Source organism: Macrobrachium nipponense, chromosome 30 (genome assembly GCF_015104395.2).
Source record: "Macrobrachium nipponense isolate FS-2020 chromosome 30, ASM1510439v2, whole genome shotgun sequence".
Taxonomy (NCBI): domain Eukaryota; kingdom Metazoa; phylum Arthropoda; class Malacostraca; order Decapoda; family Palaemonidae; genus Macrobrachium; species Macrobrachium nipponense.
Genome location: NC_087218.1, coordinates 643,959 through 666,447, shown reverse-complemented (window position 1 = coordinate 666,447; position 22,489 = coordinate 643,959). Strand labels below are relative to the sequence as shown.

The following is a 22,489-nucleotide window of genomic DNA, read 5'->3' as shown; positions in this document are numbered from 1 at the left end:
CAGACGATAAAATTACGTGCCTGGGCAAACAATGCACGCAACAGAAACGAGGTTTTTCCTGTGGTACTAGTGCAGTTAAAAGCTCAGCTCACTCCTGAGCCTTGGCCACAGAATGGGGATGGTCATCTGTGGCTATGGGGGTGGAGGGGGTGACTTTGGTACTATATGGCGTTTTACATCATAAAATTTAGCAGTTACTGCAGATTCTCTCTCTCTCTCTCTCTCTCTCTCTCTCTCTCTCTATCTCGCACAAGAATTCCTGTTTATCACTTGCTATAGCCGCGCGCGCACCTGAGGATGCAACAAAGCATAAAGCTTTTCTCTCTGTTTTGTTGATTCAAAGTTTATGCAGAAAAGGAGAATGAAAAAATATACAGAATCAGCCACTTCTGTGACGGTTGAGGTAGAAGTTTATGATATAGCTGACTACGGTCATTTTAGACACGCTGAAATTTAAATTAGGGAATTGGAACTTTATTAAATGTATTTATACTATTAAGAAATAAAATTCGAAATATGTAATCTGTACGATTCACCATGTTAATATAATGTAAAATAATTATTTTAGTATGTTAATATTAGTTAGAAAATTGTACCCTTACCCAAATATAATTGTGGATAAACCACACTTTACATTACTCTTACTAATACTTAAAACTGTCTAACTTTCTAAACTATTCCCTACCATGGTTATTTAGCTAACTGCCCTGTCTCTTATTTCCATCTTATCTATTAGCTAAAAAAAAAAAATATTTATAAGCCTTACTGACCGGGTGAACAAATAGTATTAGACAATACTTTCTGGCACTTGCTATCACACGAATGAAGCTCATTGCAGTTCATAATAATAATAGTTTAAAAAAAAATATGGAATCATTTAAGAATATATGTTCCATATTCTCAAAACTTATCTAATGAACTATATTATCGTTTTGTAATCTAATGCCACGCATAAGGCATTTATCAATAATATTCTGCTTTTACACGATAACCTCAATTAGATTAATGGCAAGATAAGATGGAATTAGATTACGAACATTTGATAATAATATATCCGCTCGAATATATTAGCTTACTTTGAGACTTTACTTTCCGCCTGACACTCCTAGTACAAGCCCGTTGGGGATTTCCGTTTAAACATAAACAAAAGACCGTAAATATCGTAAAAATAATGACACACCAAGAAGTCTATGAATTATTCCCTCTGAGACTTGATTACCGGCTACCATAAATTAATGTGCTTTTTTTTTTCTTTTTTTAGTGGTCTTTTTTACCGGCCACAGAGGGCGAGTCATCACTCATCAGGTGTGTTCTAACCTCTTCGTCGCGCTTGGTAGTTATTTAGGAATTTCTGGAGCATATCAGCACGATGTCTCTCGGCAATCTTCAATAAATGAGGGCAATCTTCAATAAATGAGGGAACAATAACTAAAGAAAATTACCAGGGCTGTGAAGTGCGGTCACCAACCATGCAAGATTTAGAAACTGACCAGTTAATAATTGTAACAATGCTACGGTCTTGTTTTTCGTTTTGGATGGCATTTAAGCAAATTTACACAAAACCATGAGTTCATAGCTTTTTATTGCGACATTAACACTTTCTCAACACATTGATTTTTATTTCAGTATTCAAAACCAAAATCAATCTAAATTCCTAGAGTGATTTTTCTAGGAATCATGGAGATGGACCAGACGGCGTTGTTTTCATAATGTTCTCGGCAATCAGGATAAAAAATCCAAGCACAGAAGAGATTCCCACGAAATAGAAAATTCCTTGGAGTTGCCCCAGACCGATGGGTTTGCTTCTAGAGTCTGATGGAGCTCTTAGTAATTTACTTAGATACTGTTGGCGAAAGAACACAACTACCTCCTCCTGCCATTTCTTCATAATTCCGGATTCGTAGATACGTAGCAGGTCAGTGTTGAAGCTGTTGGTTAAAGGAGACTTTCTAGGGAGGATCATGGCTATGTTGAAGTTGATAAGACACTGCCGTCCTAGACGTATCGTTGCTATCCCTCCATACGTAAATCGGGAACCCTGCTGCAGTTGGAGAAACTCTTGATTCTCCACAAAACCAAACTTACCTTTCTCGACATCGTTGAAAACGGTGAAAAAATCCACATCTGACTCCAGCTTGTCCACCAGATCAAGAACAGCTTGCTCTGGTGCAGCTGAAAACTGCGTTTTCCAGAACGAGTGCCCTCCAATTCGCAAGCCGCTGGACACCAGCTGTTCGATGGTATCTATGGGCTGGGACATTCTTACGACGGAGAGAAAAGCCACCAGGTTGGCTGAATATCCTGTGGATATAATGAGACTGAATAACCAAATGAACCCAAGAAGCAAGCGGGAAGGCGGGAAACGAGGGCCCAGTGTTAGAGGGTGCACAGTGAATGCACCAACAATGTAAAGGTAATTATATGACAGGCTCTGGAAATCTCTCGCTTCTGGGCTGTGGCTGAAGGAGGCCACCAAATAGACTAATGCTCCACACACGAGAAGAGATATTCCTATGGATATCCAGGTGTCCCAAGCAAAAGGGAGCAACGGAGACTGCCAATTAATGACAGGTTTGGGGGATGGAGCCACAAAGCAAGCAGGCATAAAATTGTAAGGGTAAGAGAAATCAACTTCCATCCAGCGGAAATGGTCAGTGAAGACGTTGCAGATCCCAATGTCGACGTGTTCGTAGAGAACTTTGTTCATGAGGCCGTCCCAAGTGCCATTCCTGTACTTTGTGCCCCACTTCTCCGAAGAGCTGACCTCGACGAATTCGATTCGAAAGGTTTTCGCCTGAGCAAGCGCAAGCACTACCCCCATGTCCACCCCCATTCGCTTAAGGATTTGTCCGTCAGCGTCGCGTTGGTAGGTGACACTTGGGGCATGCTCGAACGTACCCACTTTGATGATCGCTCCTTTTAAGTTCTTCAGTTTGTTCGGGAAGAGTTCTGTGCCTCTAATGAAAGCACCGCCCCTCCAGGTATCAGCCAGAGTGATGACAGAATGTTCTGAATAAAGGATGTTTGTCCAAACGAGCACATGAGCTCCGCTTTTTTGCAATATGAGTAGGTTTTCTGTTTTCTTAAAGTTATACAAGCTGGCTATGTCAACTGGGAGTGGGACATTATTATCAGACACGAGGACAATAACAAATTTGGCTCGGTAATTCCAGTAGTGTGGGGGGTGGTCGTCAGGTCCATCGTAGGGGGTGTTGAAGTAGTGGTCAGTTGCAGCATGCTGGATAAAGGTTGCACCCTTGGAGAGAAGAACAATGTATCCATCACACTGATTCATCTTCCAGCTGTCTTCTCTCAGCAGTGTTTCTGGGGTAATGAGGTAGATCTGTGAATAAAAGAGAAATGATAAAATCAAGCTCATGGGTCAACTGAATTTAACTAAAAATTATCAAGTTTGCCAACTAACCAGAGTAAGCAAAAAGAACCCACTAAAATCAGAATTTATTTACTCATTAAAATCATATTCGAGAAAGTCTGCAAAAGTATGTGTGTCTGTGGGTCTCCACCTTTTCCTCCAAAACAGTTGTACATAGCCAGTTGCAAATTGGTCCTCATATAATTTTTTATGATGGATTTTGTGCGATGCATTTTTCAAGTTTACATGGTTATTGCTTAATAGGCCAACAGTACCTAAATCTATACCTGCTACAACAGTACCAATAGACGTGTGAATGCCTCCTAATTCTAAATCTACACCTGTTACAACAGTACCAATAGACGTGTGAATGCCTCCTAATTCTAAATCTACACCTGTTACAACAGTACCAATAGACGTGTGAATGACTTCTAATTCTAAATCTACACCTGTTACAACAGTACCAATAGACGTGTGAATGCCTTCTAATTCTAAATCTACACCTGTTACAACAGTACCAATAGACGTGTGAATGCCTTCTAATTCTAAATCTACACTTGTTACAACAGTACCAATAGACGTGTGAATAGCTTCTAATTCTAAATCTACACCTGTTACAGCAGTACCAATAGACGCGTGAATGACTTCTAATTCTAAATCTACACCTGTTACAACAGTACCAATAGACGCGTGAATGACTACTTATTCTAAATCTACACCTGTTACAACAGTACCAATAGACGTGTGAATGACTTCTAATTCTAAATCTACACCTGTTACAACAGTAACAATAGACGTGTGAATGCCTTCTAATCCACACTGTAAATCTATTTCGAGTGCAGAGTTGCAACACCAAAATCCTCGCAGAACGTACCAATACTTCGGCTTCAGTGTCAACTGGGAGGAGTCTGGCAAAAGAAATGCCATAACTGGGTGTTCTCGAGTCCGAGATTTCAAGAGGAACAAGACCTCAGACCACCCAACTTCGAATAAGAATAGGTTTGCACACTATACGTGGAGTTGAGTCTATGTATAGCTACCAAACCACATGCAAATAAGTATCCTAGCACGAAAACTAATTTCTCATTGACAGCTCAAGGAAACTTATGACTAAGCAAGTCCTTGATCTTCTTCTTCTTCTTCCTAGCTTAAACCCATTTTTATATGGGGTCGCCATTGCGAATGAGTCGTCTCCATCGATTTCTGTCCTGTGCCTCGTTCTAATTCCATATCTTCCCCTACACAATCACGCTATCTCTTTCTTGGTCTTCCCTTCTTCCTTCTACCCTGCACTTCCATTTCCATCGTATGTCTTCCAACATGATATGGATTAGAAAAAAAATTGGCTTAGGCTTACGTGCTCAAAATTATTTTACAATTTTATTAAACTAATATAACGTTGTGAAAAACATTGACCATAGTTTTATAGTGTCAGAAATGTATATCTACCAAAAAAATTTTGTTCAGTAGCATTTTAATGGCAAAGTATTGCTATTTTTTTCTGGCTAGCTTAAGCTCGCAATTAAGACATTTTGCTATGACTAATTTGTTCTAACACGCTTCAATCAAGTAAACTTAATTACATTAAAAAAAAAAAATAGAATCCTTGCCTGAAAACTAACTTTACAGACCCCAACTAAAGCGGAACATTCCTAAATGCTCGTGAATTTAGCGACAGATGGGCGTACTGCGGTATTACACAACTGTAATGAGACCCAATGTTTTGAATAGCTAGATATTTCTATTCGTGCTTTTATTTATTATGCGAGTGATAAATTGAAATCAAGAGTTTTCATTAATACCACTATGTCTAGTAAAACAAAGTTGTTAACTATGCCGCCGGGCTAAAGAACAAAAAAGGTACTTATCAACCTTTAGCTTTGTAAAGCTAAAGTCCTATGACTGTAAATTTATTTCTTGTTACCTTTTTGACCACTGTAGATTTCGTTTGACAAATGATAACTAACTATAATGTTTTTATTTTCTATTTTGTTGTTGTTGTTGTTATTTAGAGTATCGGGCGGGCTGCACTTTATACATAGGCAAGTAAGTCTTGCACAGATTTTACTTCTTTCCGATAGCGAAAGTCTTGCGCGGTATTTGAGTTGAGTTGAATACAGAATTTAGGCCAAAGGCCAAGCACTGGGACCTATGAAGTCATTCATCGCTGAAATGGAAATTGACAGTAAAAGGTTCGAAATGTGTAACAGGAGGAAAACCTCAAAGCAGTTGCACTGTGAATTAAGTGTTAGGAGAGGGTGGAAAGTAAGATGAAGAAAGAGGATATGAAAGGAGGTATACAGTAAAAGTAACGAAAGTGGCTGCAGCTAGGAACCGAAGGCACGCTGCAAAGAACCTTAAGTAATGCCTACAGTGCACCGCATGAGGTCCACTGACGGCACTACCCCCTTACGGTGTTGCGCCGTATTTGCATATATCTATTCAGACAATGTTCAAGGGTTCTCTTACTCCTAATTCCGCAATTTTTCAGATTACACTGCCAGGCTGACGTACCTTGACGGGTAGATGAGCAATTGATTTCCTCAGCTGAAGTGCATACAAGTCAAGTCCTTCCTCGTAGAAAATGGCAAGGGTGCACTGACGTAGATAAACATTGACGACCGCAGCCACTGGTCCGTTTCTAGCCAAGAGGCCATTCTGCTGGGAGTAAATGAAATAATATGAGATAAACAGGTAAAGCACATTCACGGAGGAAATGATAGCTTCCTAAAGGTCAAATCTGTGACAGGATGTAAAGTGATCTTGGCATGAAAGCAATAGTTGTCTTACCATGCGATAACAATTCAAGAGGCCGATTATCTGAAGGTCATAAAATGAGGGATATTCTAATGATGAAGAAGAGAGACTGAATGAAATGTCTCGAGGAGTGCAAAGCTCTGGTGTACAGAATATGTTGTGTTCTGAGACGCGTCCTTAATCTTTAGATGGTGAATATAGTGAATATAGTATTTAGGTCAAAGGCCAAGCACTGGGACCTATGAGGTTATTCAGCGCTGAAATGGAAATTGATAGTAAAAGGTTGGAAAAGTGTAACAGGGGGAAAACCTCAAAGCAGTTGCACTATGAAACAATTGATAGGAGAGGGTGGACAGTAAGACTGAAGAGAGAATATGAACGGAGGTACGGTAAAACCATTCCTCATTTATTCTTAATCACTTCAAGGGAAAATTAGGTTACTCCCTCAACCTCTAGAGCTTCAATGCTTTTAACAATTCTCTGGAATTAATTAAAATTTTCGTCATAGGAATCTCTGCTTATCAAATATACTTAAAGGAAAGTGTGATCGAAAAATATCAAACGGGGTCGAACAGAAATGAATAGGGTTTAAGTTTCTTAACATGTAATATTGCAAAAACTGAGGTCACTTGTACGTAGGATGATTAATAACATACTGGCGCAATTAGCCAAATCTGCCTTAATGAGTTTTAGATACTAAAGAGAAAATCTTTCGTGTATGAAGTGGGCTACGTATTATTCAAAGAAAACGTGAGAGCCAAACACATACTCTATCATATTTCGTTATTTCATCATCATTAAGCGTCATTTATCATACATACCCGTCTTGGTCCCTTTGAAATTAAGTAATTTAATGGATCATTATTCTCTCGAAATATGAATCTAGATGTGGATATTACAGTAAATAATTAACAAGTTTAATTTGTGGTACAAAATAACTGTCATAGATGCAGCTCACATTTAAAGTAATTTACTCTCGGTTCTAAGCGTCTTCGGAAATACAGGGTGTACATAAAGTCCCAGTACCATTCTGAACAACAAATACTTGTAATGGTACTGGAACTTTATGGACACCCTGTATTATGAGTTAGTTCCTTGATCATTCGTTCCATCTCATTTTCTTTGTTTGTTTGTAGTGTCTGCTCATGTGCATTGTGAATATCTGCGACTATGGATCAGTCCTTCGTCAATTACCTGGATATAACGTCGAAGCAGGTCAGGACCTAAAACCAATCTTTTATTTTTTCCCGACAATAATGAGTAATATATAAATCACTGTGCCGAGTCATTATAATCAACTACACACGCACGCGCACACACATAAAGTACTCTATACTTGATATTGATATATAAATCACTGTGCCGAGTCATTATAATCAACTACACACGCACGCGCACACACATAAAGTACTCTATACTTGATATTGATATATCAAATACCACAGGGATGAAATGGAAAATGGTAGTCAATCCTGACCGGTATGGGCTTTATTGCTAAGCCATAGTCAGTAGACCGATTCGAAGTGGTTGAAATTGACCTGATATATGCCGGCAAGACAGTACAGTACATACGAACAAACAGACTGCTGGAAACGAAGTATTTACAGCTTCTTGTTTTTTTTCTTACCTGGACAGAAATCTGATAAAATGTATATCTTGTATAGCAAACTTTCATATTATTTTTTATTGAACAGCATATATAAAAGTTCCATATTTTATAATATTTAAGACAAATCTTGCAGTGCAATCTTTTAATGGACAATTCCTACTTAACATATTGTAATTTCCCTATATAGTTATCTGTAAGTATTTATATTTTGTAATACTACCTGAGTACCATATCAGCCCTGATGAATGACGTTTGTCTAGTCATCAATAGGGTAGAAAAGGTATGTATAATATACCACAGCCAATGCTATTCATTCAAGAGGGCTTTCATCTATATATACCCTTACCGCGCCCGGGTTGCCTGTTCTGCTGTACTTTGTAAGTTTTGTTTTTTTGCTTTTTTGCACAATAAATTGTTTTCTCTCTTTTGTAAACGAATGCATTAACAACCTACAACACGCTCAAATAATAAAGTTTGAATTTACTTTTTCTAATATTCAGACTTCTTGTAATATTTTTGCACCCGGTAATATTGTCATCAATGCTTAGAAACAATAAAACATGACGCATATTTTGAACTACGTTCCCAGTTTTCCCAAAAGGACTCTCGGTCAAGAGAGGTCGCCTTTGGGTCATTACGATTAGAGGTGGTCTGGTAGAGGTCGACATCCCTCATTAAGGTGTTGGTCATCATACAAGTACCCGTGGTAATCTGTGTGCGCGTACGTATGTATGTATATGCACGTATGTGTACTTATCCCTTTATGGGAGGAGCGAGAATAGAAAAAAAATGTATTTGAAATGGTCTCAGGTCCAGTGTAGAAAGGAAGGATTGTCCCGTGAGAGATTCGGGAAAGGATTGTAAATGACCTCGGAAAAGGAATAACAATGGAATACCTGAGAAAAAAAAAACTATAAAAGAATTCGCTACACTAACATCAAGTTATACTTCTTTTCGTTCTATCTTGCTCGATAAAAGCGTCTTGTCACAAGTTACGAAGGGATTTTTTGAACTTAATATTGTCTGTTGATCTTGTTTTTTGTTTTTGTTTTTCAAGAATAAGTCCAGTACCTTAAGGGATTTACTTTGGATGTCTTGGCGAGTAGGCCCAAACAATATCTGCTATTGCTTCCCAAGCATAAGGATTAAAATGGAGAAACACTGTCACTTATGGCCCAATATTTTATTTACACACACACACACACACACACATATATATATATATATATATATATATATATATATATATATATATATATATATATATATATATATATATATATATATATACACATGTGTGTGTGTGTGTGTGTGTATATATATATATACTACATACGTAGTTGGAACCAGTTTCCCTTTTTTCTCCATCTCTCAGTTACCTTCCTTAAAATTTATACCTCTTACACATTTGTTTTGAAAATAACGGATCAAGTTCAGACTGATATTCACGGTCTTAGAAACATTTTCTCTGATAAAAGTCTCAGAGACATTTTTTCCAGTGTATTATTAGAATAAACTATCTCTTTTGCACCTGTCCAATTGATTATATGATTGCTTACACTGACATGTACAAAAATTCCACTGTTCACCTGGGTTTTTCTTACGCATACTTTATGCTGTTCTATTTTTTTCAATGTTCTTCCAGTTTGACCAATATGAAAGTTATCACAGGATTTACATGGGGATCGGTGTACACTACACATCCTTTATTACTCTGGGGCGAGTTCTTTATAAGTATATTTTTCATTGTATTAATATTCTGAAATGCTACATTAACTCATAAATTACTATATATATATATATATATATATACTATATATATATAAATACATATCCATATATATATATATATATATATATATATATATATATATATATATCAGCCTACATATCTGCGTGTCGATGTATTTATGAGTGTATGTGAATATGTCTAAGATTATAGAAACTTATTCTTGGCTTGCTTATTTTTCCACACTCGTATTTTCCATGTATCTCCCATGATGTTTTGCCTATTTGCTAGTACTACTTAAAACTGCATAAATTTGCTAAACAAGAAGTAGAGATTTAAGAACTATATATATATATATATATATATATATATATATATATATATATATATATATATATATATATATATATATATATATATATATATATATTCCCTCTAAAACGTCGAGCATAAGGTATTCACCTACCCCCTGTCAAAAAAATTAAAGAAATAAAATGATATAGTCTCAGACAAGAGGAAAAAACATATTGGTAAAAGACCTATGGCTTCTGACCAAATACTTACATTAGGGACTGAAATGTTCGCGGGAACCATCATTCCATTTGATCGTCGTCGTCGCTCAAGTATATGTTGATTTTGGGGCTTGCTCCGACTGCCTTTGGTTCCTCGTGTCGAAGCGAGATCGTTGTGTCGACTCTGTCGACGACGATTCGCTCCCCGGGCGTCTGCGACTTCTTCGGCGCATCCTCGATCACAGCCTTCGGTAGAATTCAGTTCATACCAGTCCTCCTCGAAAGACGTGGTAGTCACAGGGCTTTCGACAAGGGAAGCTGAAACACCTGACGGATGTGTTCGTCCGGCATCAAGGAAGAACGAGAAGAAGAAGAAGAAGAAAAGAGTAATCTGCGCTTCCCTCACGGGAGCGAGGCGAGTCATGTCGAACGGAGGCAATTGCAGTAGATCTCCTTTGGCGACGTTTTCTTGGTAAGTATAACCTGGTGGTTTTTGCCGCTTAAATATAGGAGCCTCAATCGATTTCAAGGGCTAACGTCATCGGTCCACTTGGCTCCGCCCTGTTCTTGTCGATTTGAGTTTGAAGGCCTCTTCCAACCCCTTTTTTAAAGATATGGCTGGCCCGATGAGGTATATACTAAGCAACACAGAATCTGGTTAGGCCTAGATTCGACAACTGACAGCTCAGTCGGATATGTACTACTCGATGCTTTGACCTAACTGGATATTTCATTAGCAAGTGAAGGAGAAATGAAGGCAAATCTCAAAAAATTCGCTTTCAGAAGGTAAAAAATTTTTTTTTTTTTTACAATAAAAAATCGGAATATATGACGACGAAGAAACACTTTTCAAGTTGAAAATATAAATTTTTCAAAAGCCAGTTTCTCTTACAGGTTTGTAATGCACCTGAGACAGTTCTTATATGTGAAAATAACTACAATCTATTTGCTGCATAAGTTGTTGGATAATGGCCATTTTTGAAAGATCAAACTAATCTTGGAATAAGTGATCTCAAAAGTCAGTTCCATTACGCGCATAATACTGTGCTAATCTTCTTCTGAAGGTCCCGAGAGCTGCAATTACGAGGCCGTCAGCTATTTTACATTTCTTTCAGCACTCTTGACTTAAGAAACTCCTTAACTTATTTGAGCGCATTTCAACGAGAGAAAGAATGTTAAACTTGAAGCACACCATAAATAAAATCATTATTGTTATTTGTGTTATTATCAGCAAACAATTCCGTGGGAAATATCGAGAGAAATTTCAACATCAGATTGGTATGGAAACAAATAAAACAAGGCGTGATCCGACCTCCAGCTTACTCGGGGGCGCGTGTTTAAAATCCATGGTCAAATAAGAGCGTTGTTTCACCAAAGAAAATTAAAATAACTATGCTATATTTGATTACAAATAAATTTTCTGTAGTGATTAACATGCACATTATTTATTTTTTACATTTTCACTCTAATGAATAAATCATAAATATCCTATCTGAAATTTCTGTATCTTTAACTCAATGCGAAACACCTTTCTCAGAACATCTTAGGCTTTCCTACCCCCCCAACAATAACAACTACAGCAACAAGAAGAAGAGCAAGAAGAAGAAGAAGAAAAACAAAGTAGTTTGAAGCCTTATTCCCCGAGTAAGCGAAAAAAAAAGAATGAACTTCTGTGGCTAAATTCCGCAGAATCATATGTTCAAGAGGATATGCGAGTATTACCCTAGAGGTTATAAGTGTTGACTTAGTTACACGTCAAAACGATACCGAATTTAAAAGAAAAAAAAAAAATTATGATGAAAAATCAGGTGGTAGTACAGTAAGAACGTCAGCCCTTCAAAAAGATGACCCAACTATGTTTTTTTTACATTAAGGGAAATGAAAAAAATGACAAGTGCGCTCTCGAAAGGAGATGAATATCAAAAAGACTGTGGACCGCGAAGCTTCAGAAACGTAACAGCCGATGCTCCTTTCAAATATAGAAATATTGGAAAAAGACGAGAATGACCAAGTAGGAGAAAGTCCTATGGACTAAAATCCTAATTTCCTGTGTTGGGAAATTCATTTCGCGCTATAATGTGGTTCGGATCCCGCAATAAGCTGTGGGTCCCTTTGCTAAGAAATCAATTGGATCCTAGTCACGTTAAAAAAAATTCTAATTCTTCAGACCAGTCTTAGGAGAGCTGTTTATTCAGCTCGGTGGTCTGGTTTGTTTGTTTGTTTGTTTGTATGGTGTTTTTACGTTGCATGGGACCAGTGGTTATTCAGCAACGGGACCAACGGCTTTTCGTGACTTCCGAATCACGTCAAGAGTGAACTTCTATCACCAGAAATACACATCTCTCACACCTCAATGGAATGCCCGAGAATGTAACTCGCGGCAACCGAGGTGACAGGCAAAGACCATACCAACCACGCCAATGAGGCGCTCTCGGTGGTTTGGTACCACTAAGATATACTTAATATTTTTTCCAGTGTTGGAAAACTAAGGAATTAGTCGTTTAAGAAAACAAATATCTCGTGAGGCTGTTGACATACATGCACATGAATAATTAGGTACCGTTAATGTTCTAGAGCAAGTGGAATAAACACCAGCATCTTTAGATATGTACGTAGGGACCTCAATGAAAATAAAAGTAAAGTATATCTTAGTTTAACCAGGCCACTGAGCTGATTAACGGCTCTCCTAGGGCTGGCCAGAGGGATTAGATTTTTTTTTTTATTACATGGTTAGGAACAGATGGGTTACTTAGCGACGGGACCTGCAGCTTATTGTGGGATTCGAACCATATTGCATCGAGAAATAAATGTGTAATAAATTCCTCTGGTTCCCTGTTGGCGGCAGGCAGGCGCTTAACTCGGGCTACCAGATTGTTAGGCGAGTAAGCAACCCACAACACCCGATCCAGTAAAAATCCTCTAGTGTTTTAGGGCGCGGCGATGCAACTCCAGTAACTGTGCTGATAAACTCTATTAATTATACTGTAAGTGTCATCATCATTGTTGTAACTGCAGAGTAGAAGCAGAAATTCCTCACATTTGTTTAACATCCCATGCCGTAGGGCTTGAGATTCGGTAATAATAAAAGCTAAAATTCATGTCAGATAAAATTTGCACATTAGTGAAATAAATTTGTACATAAAATTCCAGTGCTTGTGCGGATTAACGAACGAGGTAGTTATATAATAAATATATTTGACAAGAAAGGAAATACCCAGCTTAGGAATGGAGCTGACATTTTTCTGATAATTTTTTTCATAAATAATCTTTTACCGTATATGAATACCGATAATGATTGTGATGATCATTTCACACAGATGCTAGTGCTCGCCAACATGTGTCTTCGTTATGTTGTATTAGGAAGACCTATTATCATCATGATGCACTGAGAATGTACTGAACTTTGCTGAGAAACAACATTACTGTAATACTAACGTCCTCCATAAACGATATTAATTTTAGTGACTGAATGAAGCTGGTGTGTTAAGTAGAACTTTTATAATACATGGGAATTTCAATATTAGAGGTTCAAGTTCGTCGTAAAATATCTCATCTTTGCAAACACTGCCGATAAACAGTTTACAGAACCTGTTCAATCAAATTAAATGAAATGACCCACATCAAACTGAATCGGAATGCATTTTATGCCAGACCCGAAAATGAAAATGCACTTCAATTTTTAGATCAATGACACGAGTTGAATTGAGTTGAATATAAAACTTAGGCCAAAGGCCAAGCACTGGGACCTATGAGGTCATTCCGTGCTGAAATGGAAATTGACAGTAAAAGGTTTCAAAATTGTAACAGGAGGAAAACCTCAAAGCAGTTACACCATGAATCAAGTGTTAGGAGAGGGTGGAAAGTAAGATGAAGAAAGAGTATAAGAAAGGAGGTACAGTAAAAATAACGAAAGTGGTTGCAACTAGGGGCCGAGGGCATACTGCAAAGAACCTTAAGTAATGCCTACAGTGCACCGCATGAGGTCCACTGACGGAACTACGAGTTTGCAGCTTTAGGTAATTACATTTAAGATTAGAATAGCACGTAAGTGTAGTGCCGTCAGTATTAAGTACGAAGAGGATTTTGTCATTTTCACTTTCGTAAATACAGCCTTCTCAAATCACAATAACTCAGGATTATTCTCGAGACAAATTCGAGTTTTGAACTTTTACATCTCCAGGGAGAACTGTGTAAAAAAATGAATAAAACTGACATGATAAGTAAACTGCCTTCTCGTCAATCTATTCCGAAGTCAAGTCTAAGAACTGCAACGTACACCAATGTCAATTCTTTCGAATATAATTTAAGCCCTACTCCAACCGTCCAACGCCAGTCCCTATTATGCCTGGAGCTACTATCGCAGTGGTTCTGACCCTGGGGGACGCGCCCCCATAAGGAGGGCGTCAGCAATTTCCAGGGGAGGCGGAGCCCTAGGAAAAAATGAAAAAAAAAAAATATATATTATCTTATTATATTCGTTATTCTCTTAGCAAAAGTGAGGAACTAATATTCAGAAGTTTATGAAAAAATGCAAAAGTATCGTCTTATAACGTTACTTTCCTTAGAGTCTACTACTCTAGTAATTATTGACCTCCCTTCCTACCCCTCGAAACCTCTCTTTCTCATTTTTTAAAAATTTTCCTTTAAATCTGGGAGTGAATTTTACTCATAGATGCAAGGGGGGCGTGAAAGAATGTACCAACTCTTAGAAGGGGTGTGGTAATAATTAGGTTAAGAACCACTATACTATCAATTTCAGGGACGGTGAGTCATCGTTTTTCTCAAATATCTTTCAAACGAATTATTTGATCGAAATGGTACTTTGTCGCAGAGTACTAGACACCACACCCTAAGTTTTGGTAATATAAAGCAAAGTCGCACGAGTCAGCAAGACTACTACAAAATCAAGCGTCTCTCTCTCTCTCACCTCTTCTTTATAGCTGTTTTCATCATCTCTCACTCTTCCCCCATCCCCCATCCTCCGCAATACTTCTCCGTAATTTACAATGCGCAATAAAATGCCGTTTTCCACGTAGTTGTTTTTAACTGAACTAGCCTTTTAAGCCAGCACGGGCTCTTGCTCATAGAGCAGCCAGTAATTATTTTCCATGATATTTTTCAATACCAGCAGATAACAAGAGAGCTCATAATGTAAACGATAGCGAGGTTTGACGTAACGACTACAATAGCAGTTTGTTGTTGTTTCTTCGACGTGTTTCTGTCGATAATAGTATCTTTGGCGTGTCCGGAGATAACGCAATGATAAGGCTGCAACACTTGCAGTGTAAAAAGTACTCACTGTATAATAATAATTGTTGGAGGCGGAATTTTCCGTCGCTGTCATGGGCGCCATGTTACTTTGTACGCCTCGTTGCAGATATGCATTTGCAATACGACTCCTAACCACACAAAATGGAGAAAGCTGACGATAAACAAAGGAGTAACCTCAATAGAGGTAAGCGAATCTTCATATCACACTCACACGCAAAAAGCACACGCATCTTGGTCAAGCAATCAATCAATGTCATATTGACTACTATTCTATCATATTGTCTATTACTTTCTCTCTATCTCACCCTTTGAGTACACAATAACACACACACACATACATATATTAGTCTCACCATCATCCAACCAATAATTACTACACTCATTTTAGTAAGGATGTCGTTATCTATACAAAATATATATTTATAAAATAAAAGAATTGTGACATTCGTTCATTTTTTACGATTGCTTAACAGATTAATAAATTTTGTTTTCACTGCATGCTTCCGTATGCATTCTGTCGATACAGGCCTTATGGTTGCGTTGCAGGAGTCATGGGAATTAAGAAGAGAAGCAGTGAGTTCATGACTTGTACAGCGCAACCTGAGTCCAGGGACAGACTCCTTTCTTCAACCCCCCCACCTACCACCTCCCACCCCCATCTCCGCAACAAAACCGAAATGAATTATGTCAAGAGTATTTTAAATAATTTATAGTATCCCTGAAGGCTGGAGGATAACATTCTAAGCTGAATTATAAAGTAACATCATGTAAGAAGGGAATTTGTAGCCACTTTTCCCTAATTATATAAGTTACGTAATTATATAAGTTACAGAAATTCATAGTTTTTTCCTCAAGTGACCGGATACATCTTCTTAACCCTTCGATTTGATATTGTTTATCATCATTTTGGCGCCCTTAATGAGATATCTTTATGCCGCTTTAGGTATACATCCAGCATCATTCAGACTGAATTGTTTTGAACTGTTAAGGGGCCATAAACCCCAAAAAATCTGACCTTATTTTTTTTTTCAAATATTGATAAGATTGATACAGAGACTCTCTCTATATCTTGCATTTGTAAAAGTTTTAAGTATTTTATAAAAATCTGATTTAAAAAAAATAAAAAACTCAAAAGAAAATAGGATATCTATACGAATTTTTGAACAGCTAAGGGTAATTTGCTTTTGAAGGAAAGGAACTTTTCAATGGTTTCTGAGTGAAGTGAACTCAACAAAGATTAATAATTTGGCCTAATTCCCTCTCTAAACTACAAATGTTAGCTCCAAGTGCTACGTTAGTATGTGGAATGGAAGAACGTTGAAATAAAGAAAATAAACTTGTAAAAATCATTAGAATACTATGCAAAGCACACAGACTTAAAAACACCCTCCAAAAATAAATACTGACCAAGTGGAAATAGTACCCTAACCCCTTCAACAATGTTATAATCACTACTATATTAGTTAATGGTAAAAAACTTGATTTACACATGCTATCATCATGTATATTCATCTCAAACCTGCTCATAAGAAAGACGGAACAGTCAAGTAGCCCTAATTTATAAAATACTTTCATATCAATATCAGAATTTATATGACAATAGGGACAGACCATTTACCTTCAATCTGATCACATTTCATAATACAGTATTTACCACTGGTTGTGTCAACAGGCTTTTCACTGAATAACTATGGTTCTACCGATGAATTTTCACTGAAATTTGCAAACTTTGTTAGGTTTCACTTTTTTTTCATTGGTTTAGGCATCTTGGAATATCTGTTAATTAATCTAATTACAAATCTGTAACAGGAAAAAAAGAAGGAATACAATGAAGTCCTGGAATTCAATCACTTGTAGCACTCAGACCAACTGTAAACAAACTTAACTGGCATTGGCCATGGAATTTGGAAACAGAGACATGAAACTACGTGCGACAAAATAGTTGCTTGGCAACTACCCCGCCTGCGGTATGAAATGACGCCGAGGACAAACTCTCATCTGCCCGAGAGAGGGAAACATCGCAAATAACGAAGAAAAAGAGAGAAAATCCGAAAGGCATAAAGAGATTCCGATCTGTAATATTTTGACAGCAGTCAAGAATGACAACGTGGCATTTAAATGCCGGATGGTGATATAAGAAAACCCCACCATAAATAAGGAGGTACCTCTTGACCAAAAATTAAAGTACCATATCCATGGTATGTTATGGTTGCTTCTCTCGATTTCGGTTTGAAGAATTATTTACCTATAAAATATGGGGTTTAGGGTTAACCTTTACTGGGGCAAATTGTTGTTGTTTCATTTGCGGTTTACACTTTCATGTCCAGAATGAAAGAGGATTTTATTTTTGGACCTTTGTTTCTTTTGCTCTTCACGTTTATAAACGAGAACTGCCTCTAATATCTGTTGCTGTCTTTTTTTCCAAATCATGATAACTGTCTCACCTTGGACCTCATGCGTCCGAATTTCAGCAGGATGACTCTCTTGGACCTTTGCCACTTTTACTCTTTACTTCTTATTAATCTATCATTTGTTTCCAAATCCTTCAGTATATGGTGACTGGAAAAAATCAAATCCTTGTGGTAATGAAATGGAAATGAATATATCCGTCTGTTTCACTTCAACATTAACTAAAAGGCGTTGGAAGCGGCACTTCATAAAGGCCGCGTCACTCGGAGTATTATTAAATGAGCTGCTCAGGAAGAAAACTGTTAAAAATAGATCATCCTTGATTAGAATAAAGAGATGAATAATAAAGTACCGTCATAATACTGATGAACAATTTATTCTGGCAATCATAAACTGTATCTGGCATACAAAAATGGGACTAACCGATGGACATCATGATTGATTTGAGGTTACTAGGAATTTAAAGAAAAAAAAATAACAAACACATAATTGTGGGATCACTGTTGTTGGAAGACTTTAATCTTCTTTCATTCCTTTACACAATCACAGTAATTGCTTGGGAAATTATAATTTCTTTAAAGAAAAGATGACTTTATCCTTTTGTGAAAAAAAGCTCTAATTTTTATTCACTAATTAAGTATAAAGCAAATAAAAAATCACTATTTCTCAGTCGATCAAAAGAAAGTTTGAACGTAAATGAACATTTATTCACTAATGTACAATAAAGTGTTTTTAATTAAGTATAAAGCAAATAAGAAAAATCACTATTTCCCAGTCGATCAAACGAACATTTGATCATAAATGAACAGAAAGACATTTGTTATATTAATAAAAAAAAGGGACTAATACCTGCTAGATCCTACAGAGCAGGCTGCCTACTAAAGCCAGACAAATTAAATTTGTCTAGCTCCTCTCGTTAACATCAACATATATGGGATTCGATACTCCTCCATCTCTTCCTCCTCCCTCTCCTTCTCCGCCTTCTTCTGTGACTTCACAAGAAGGGTCGATCTCGGCCCCGTTTGGAAGGTTCTCCTGCGAAACCTTCCGTTCCCTGAGGCCAGGCAGAGGCAGCCTCCCTCGGTTCCTGTAGTAATGCAACGCCAGGTTCTGGCGCTGGTGGAGAATGACACCAGCCATGACCACTCCTACAACGATCAGTAGCAGGAGCACTCCGAGAATCCACGAAGACGTCGAGTCGATTTGGAGGGCCAGAGGTTGCAGGGGCTTGATGACTAAAAACAGCTGGGAAAATCAAAGTAGGTCGATTTTACCATTTAATATCCTTTTGTCAGACATGGTGTCCATAACGTCCCAGTACCATTATAGGCAATAAATACTTGAAATGGCACTAGGACTTTATGGACACCCTGTATAACTGGAATGCATCTCTCTCTCTCTCTCTCTCTCTCTCTCTCTCTCTCTCTTATTCGACAGTGATTTTTAGATGTCACGAAACAAAGCAAACATGTTATTAAAATAAATTACTTCTTCTGATGAGGTAGCACACTGAGAACATCAAGTTGTGGATGCTTTTAAAAAGCTTTCTACCACATCATTTAGAATGTAAATTATGCACCTCACCGGCTTGGAATAAATTCCGCAACTTGCGGCTATTTCTCACAGTACACCTCTTTACGATGACATTGCTATTACGATTACCTATTACCTTGGTTGCTGTTTCTGGAGAGTATTTTGTGTCGCGTGCAACGACGACATATTAATTTGGGCCAAGTATGTGGTGTTACCTGGAGATTACTGTTACAAGAAAATGAGAAGTATTACCCTTAGATTGCTATATTACAAACTATTAGGCGCCGTGTTACCAGGGAATTGCTATTGCAAACGACTAATTCTTATTTCTTGGCGACTGATCTTGCAAAAAGCTTGTTGTATGATTTGGAAATTGCCAATTGGGGAGGGTGTGTCATATTATCTTCAGAATGCGGTCTAAGGAAGTACAGGGTGTCCATAAAGTCCCAGTACCATTACAAGTATTTATTGCTCAGAATGGTACTGGCACTTTTTGGACACCTTGTATGTATAGTATTACTTGGCCCTTGCTCTGAGCGGTGAATATGTCATTCTATTATTGCCAAAGACTTATGCAGAATAACCATGAGATTATTACTTCATCATATTTCTCTTTAAGTGACAGGATACTTCTTCTTAACCTTTCGTTTTGTATATTGTTTATTATTATCATTTTGGCACCCTTAATGAGATATCTTTATGTCGCATTAGGTATACATCTAGCATCATTTAGACTGAATTGTTTTGAACTCTTTTAAGGGACCATAAATCCATAAAAATGTAATTTTCTTATTTTTAGTCAAAACTAAAAATATAGCATGAAAGTATGTTGATATCACCATGAAGTTAACAGCAATGCTTAACGAATATAGTATTGCCTCGGGAATATTATGGCAAGAGGGCACGGAATATTACCAGGAGGTTGCTACTTCAAGAGATTAATGTGATGTTACCTGGGGATTGCCGCAGGAGGCGTGGAAAGGAGTTGTTGATATGTTCATAGCAATGTCCGTCGGATCATGGACTCGGAACGTGTTCTCCTCCAGCGTCGTCCTTTTGTGGCAGATCAGACCCGAGAGGGCGCCGGGCTCCCAGTTGGCGATTTCGTTCTTGTCGAATATGACGTCTCCAGTCACTGCAACCTGGAAGGAATGAGATCGAAAGGTTCGTCAGTGCACTGTGGTGGTCTGGTCAAGTTAGTTTTAAATTACGCTAGCCCACATTCACACACACACACACACACACACACACACACACACAGACACACAGACACACAGACACACATCTCCATATAGGGGGGTTGTGCCGTCAGTGCTCTTTAAGGTCCTTGCAGCGTCCCTTCGGCCCCTGGCTGCAACCCCTTTTCATTAATTTTACCATACCTCCTTTCACATTCCTTTCTACCTTCTCTCGCTAGGCCCATGGACTAAAGTTTACATTCAATTCAATTCACAGACGCACATGCAAACACACTAGCTAATTCAGCTAACCAGCTCTCTAATGCAGCACGACTCAACTGCCTCCATACCAAGCCACATTTTCTTCGACTTTGCTGTCCAACCTCTCAGAATTGTCTTCCTCATGAAACTTGAGTTTTCTCTCAATTCCACCTAGAAATCCTTGTGCTTCACCTCAGTAGTTTTCTGGATCTCTTGGTCTTGGTGTCCAACTCTTTTCCCATTGTCTTAAGCGCTTCATGTTTGTGACTCAATATTAAATAAAATAAAAATGTCAGGGTGACGTAATGAAAACTCACGAGTAGCAACATGCCTCAGTTGGCTTTCATGATATGGGTTTGTTGATGTCGATGCTTGGGTACAAGGGCATACGTACAGCAGAGTCGGTGCCAGCTTACGCTGCTCTTGAGAGTTGGGAGGTAGAGTACTCATCTATACAGTTTGAAGTAATAGATGTCAGTGGATCGAATCCATTAGGTGACGGACCAATTTCCAGGTATAATTCTCCCTTAGGTGTTATTTCCGAGATAGAGCGAACTGAATGTCAAACATCTGCAGCTTAGTGTTTCTAATTATACAAGAAATGTCACAGTGACGGGGAAAAATTCATATAAATATATGTATGGATGTATTTATATTATATATCTTCCTTCAACCAACGCTCAAGAAGATTAAAGAGAAATTATCAGCAGGGGTGACCTAGTAAAACGGCTACCTGTGGATGGATCTCTTGGTATAAATACTGCCTTTTCTGTAACTTTTCTGATTCATTACCTACCTGAAGAGAGAAACAGCAGTCCTTGAAATATAGTACTTACTTCCTATATTTTGGCGTTTTTATGGGCTCCTTTTGTTAGATGGAATTCTGTTGCAACAGAACATTTTTACCAGTATATATATATATATAATATATATATATATATATATATATATATATATATATATATATAAGACTGGTAAAAATGTTCTGTTGCAACAGAATTCCATCATTTTTACCAGTCTTATATATATATATATATATATATTATATATATATATATATATATATATATATATATATATATATATATATATATATATATAATGACTGGTAAAAATGTTCTGTTGCAACAGAATTCCATCTAATAAAAGGAGCCCATAAAAACGCCAAAATATAGGAAGTAAGTACTATATTTCAAAGACTGCTGTCTCTCTCTTCAGGTAGGTACTGAATCAGAAAAGTTACAGAAAAGGCAGTATACTATATATATATATATATATATATATATATATATATATATATATATATATATATATATATATATATATATATATAGAATAGAACTCCATAAAACACAAGATGAAAGGTTTCCAAATATCACCTTGATTGCTTCTGTCTCCATTCGCTGGAATACATTTTTCTGAATTGTCACATCTATATCACCGGCTAGGATTATAGCCTCCTTGTTCAAACTGCCAATTGTGCTGTTGACCACCTTTGCTATTTCCATATCAGACTGAAAAGTAAAAGAAAATGCAAAATCATAACCAGTTTTTCGTTTGTTATATCTGATGTTCAAAGGAACGAATGAACTGATGTTCAAGGTTAAAAGTTTCAACAAATAGACCGATGCAAAGCTTTATGGAATTTTCACTCCAAGTAAGAAGTATCGGTACACAAGCGTTTATTACTAAAAAACACGCCTCTTTCGATTAAACAGACTATAATGTCATGCTACTACGGTAGTAGTTATAGTATGGAAGAAATCGTAAATGGGTCTTTCAAAATGTAATTTATACTATCTTGCATTCGTTTTTAACGCTGGTCAATTTCTCAGTCTGCTTGATTAGTTACATGGC

At 37.4% G+C, this 22,489-nt stretch overlaps 2 protein-coding genes across 2 annotated transcripts in view; both read right to left on the bottom strand.

Moving 5' to 3' along the window:
• Window positions 1-1,565: 1,565 nt before the first annotated feature.
• On the bottom strand, window positions 1,566-10,782 carry LOC135201995 (ionotropic receptor 21a-like). The gene is made up of 3 exons (XM_064231271.1): window positions 10,033-10,782; window positions 5,888-6,031; window positions 1,566-3,343 (listed from the first exon to the last, which is right to left on the bottom strand). The coding sequence occupies exons 1-3, from the start codon at window positions 10,402-10,404 to the stop codon at window positions 1,676-1,678; spliced, it is 2,184 nt and encodes a 727-aa protein (XP_064087341.1). The 5' UTR covers window positions 10,405-10,782; the 3' UTR covers window positions 1,566-1,675.
• A 7,235-nt stretch (window positions 10,783-18,017) lies between these two features.
• Window positions 18,018-22,489, bottom strand: part of LOC135202212 (uncharacterized) — a 103,297-nt gene continuing 98,825 nt past the window's right edge. The window contains exons 5-7 of the mRNA XM_064231468.1: window positions 22,012-22,146; window positions 20,147-20,335; window positions 18,018-18,905 (exon numbers count right to left, since the gene is read on the bottom strand). Of these exons, the coding sequence (XP_064087538.1) occupies window positions 18,564-18,905; window positions 20,147-20,335; window positions 22,012-22,146 (666 nt within the window). The 3' untranslated portion in view covers window positions 18,018-18,563. The remainder of the gene's footprint in view (window positions 18,906-20,146; window positions 20,336-22,011; window positions 22,147-22,489) is intronic.

Bases quoted from the DNA above. Each gene is read 5' to 3' on its own strand.
- LOC135201995 (XM_064231271.1), bottom strand. From the start codon at position 10,404: ATGACTCGCCTCGCTCCCGTGAGGGAAGCGCAGATTACTCTTTTCTTC. The intron at 6,032-10,032 runs GTAAGTATTTGG...TACTCCCAGCAG, and splicing joins CGAACATTTCAGTCCCTAAT to AATGGCCTCTTGGCTAGAAA. The intron at 3,344-5,887 runs GTACGTCAGCCT...TTTTATTCACAG, and splicing joins TTGCTCATCTACCCGTCAAG to ATCTACCTCATTACCCCAGA.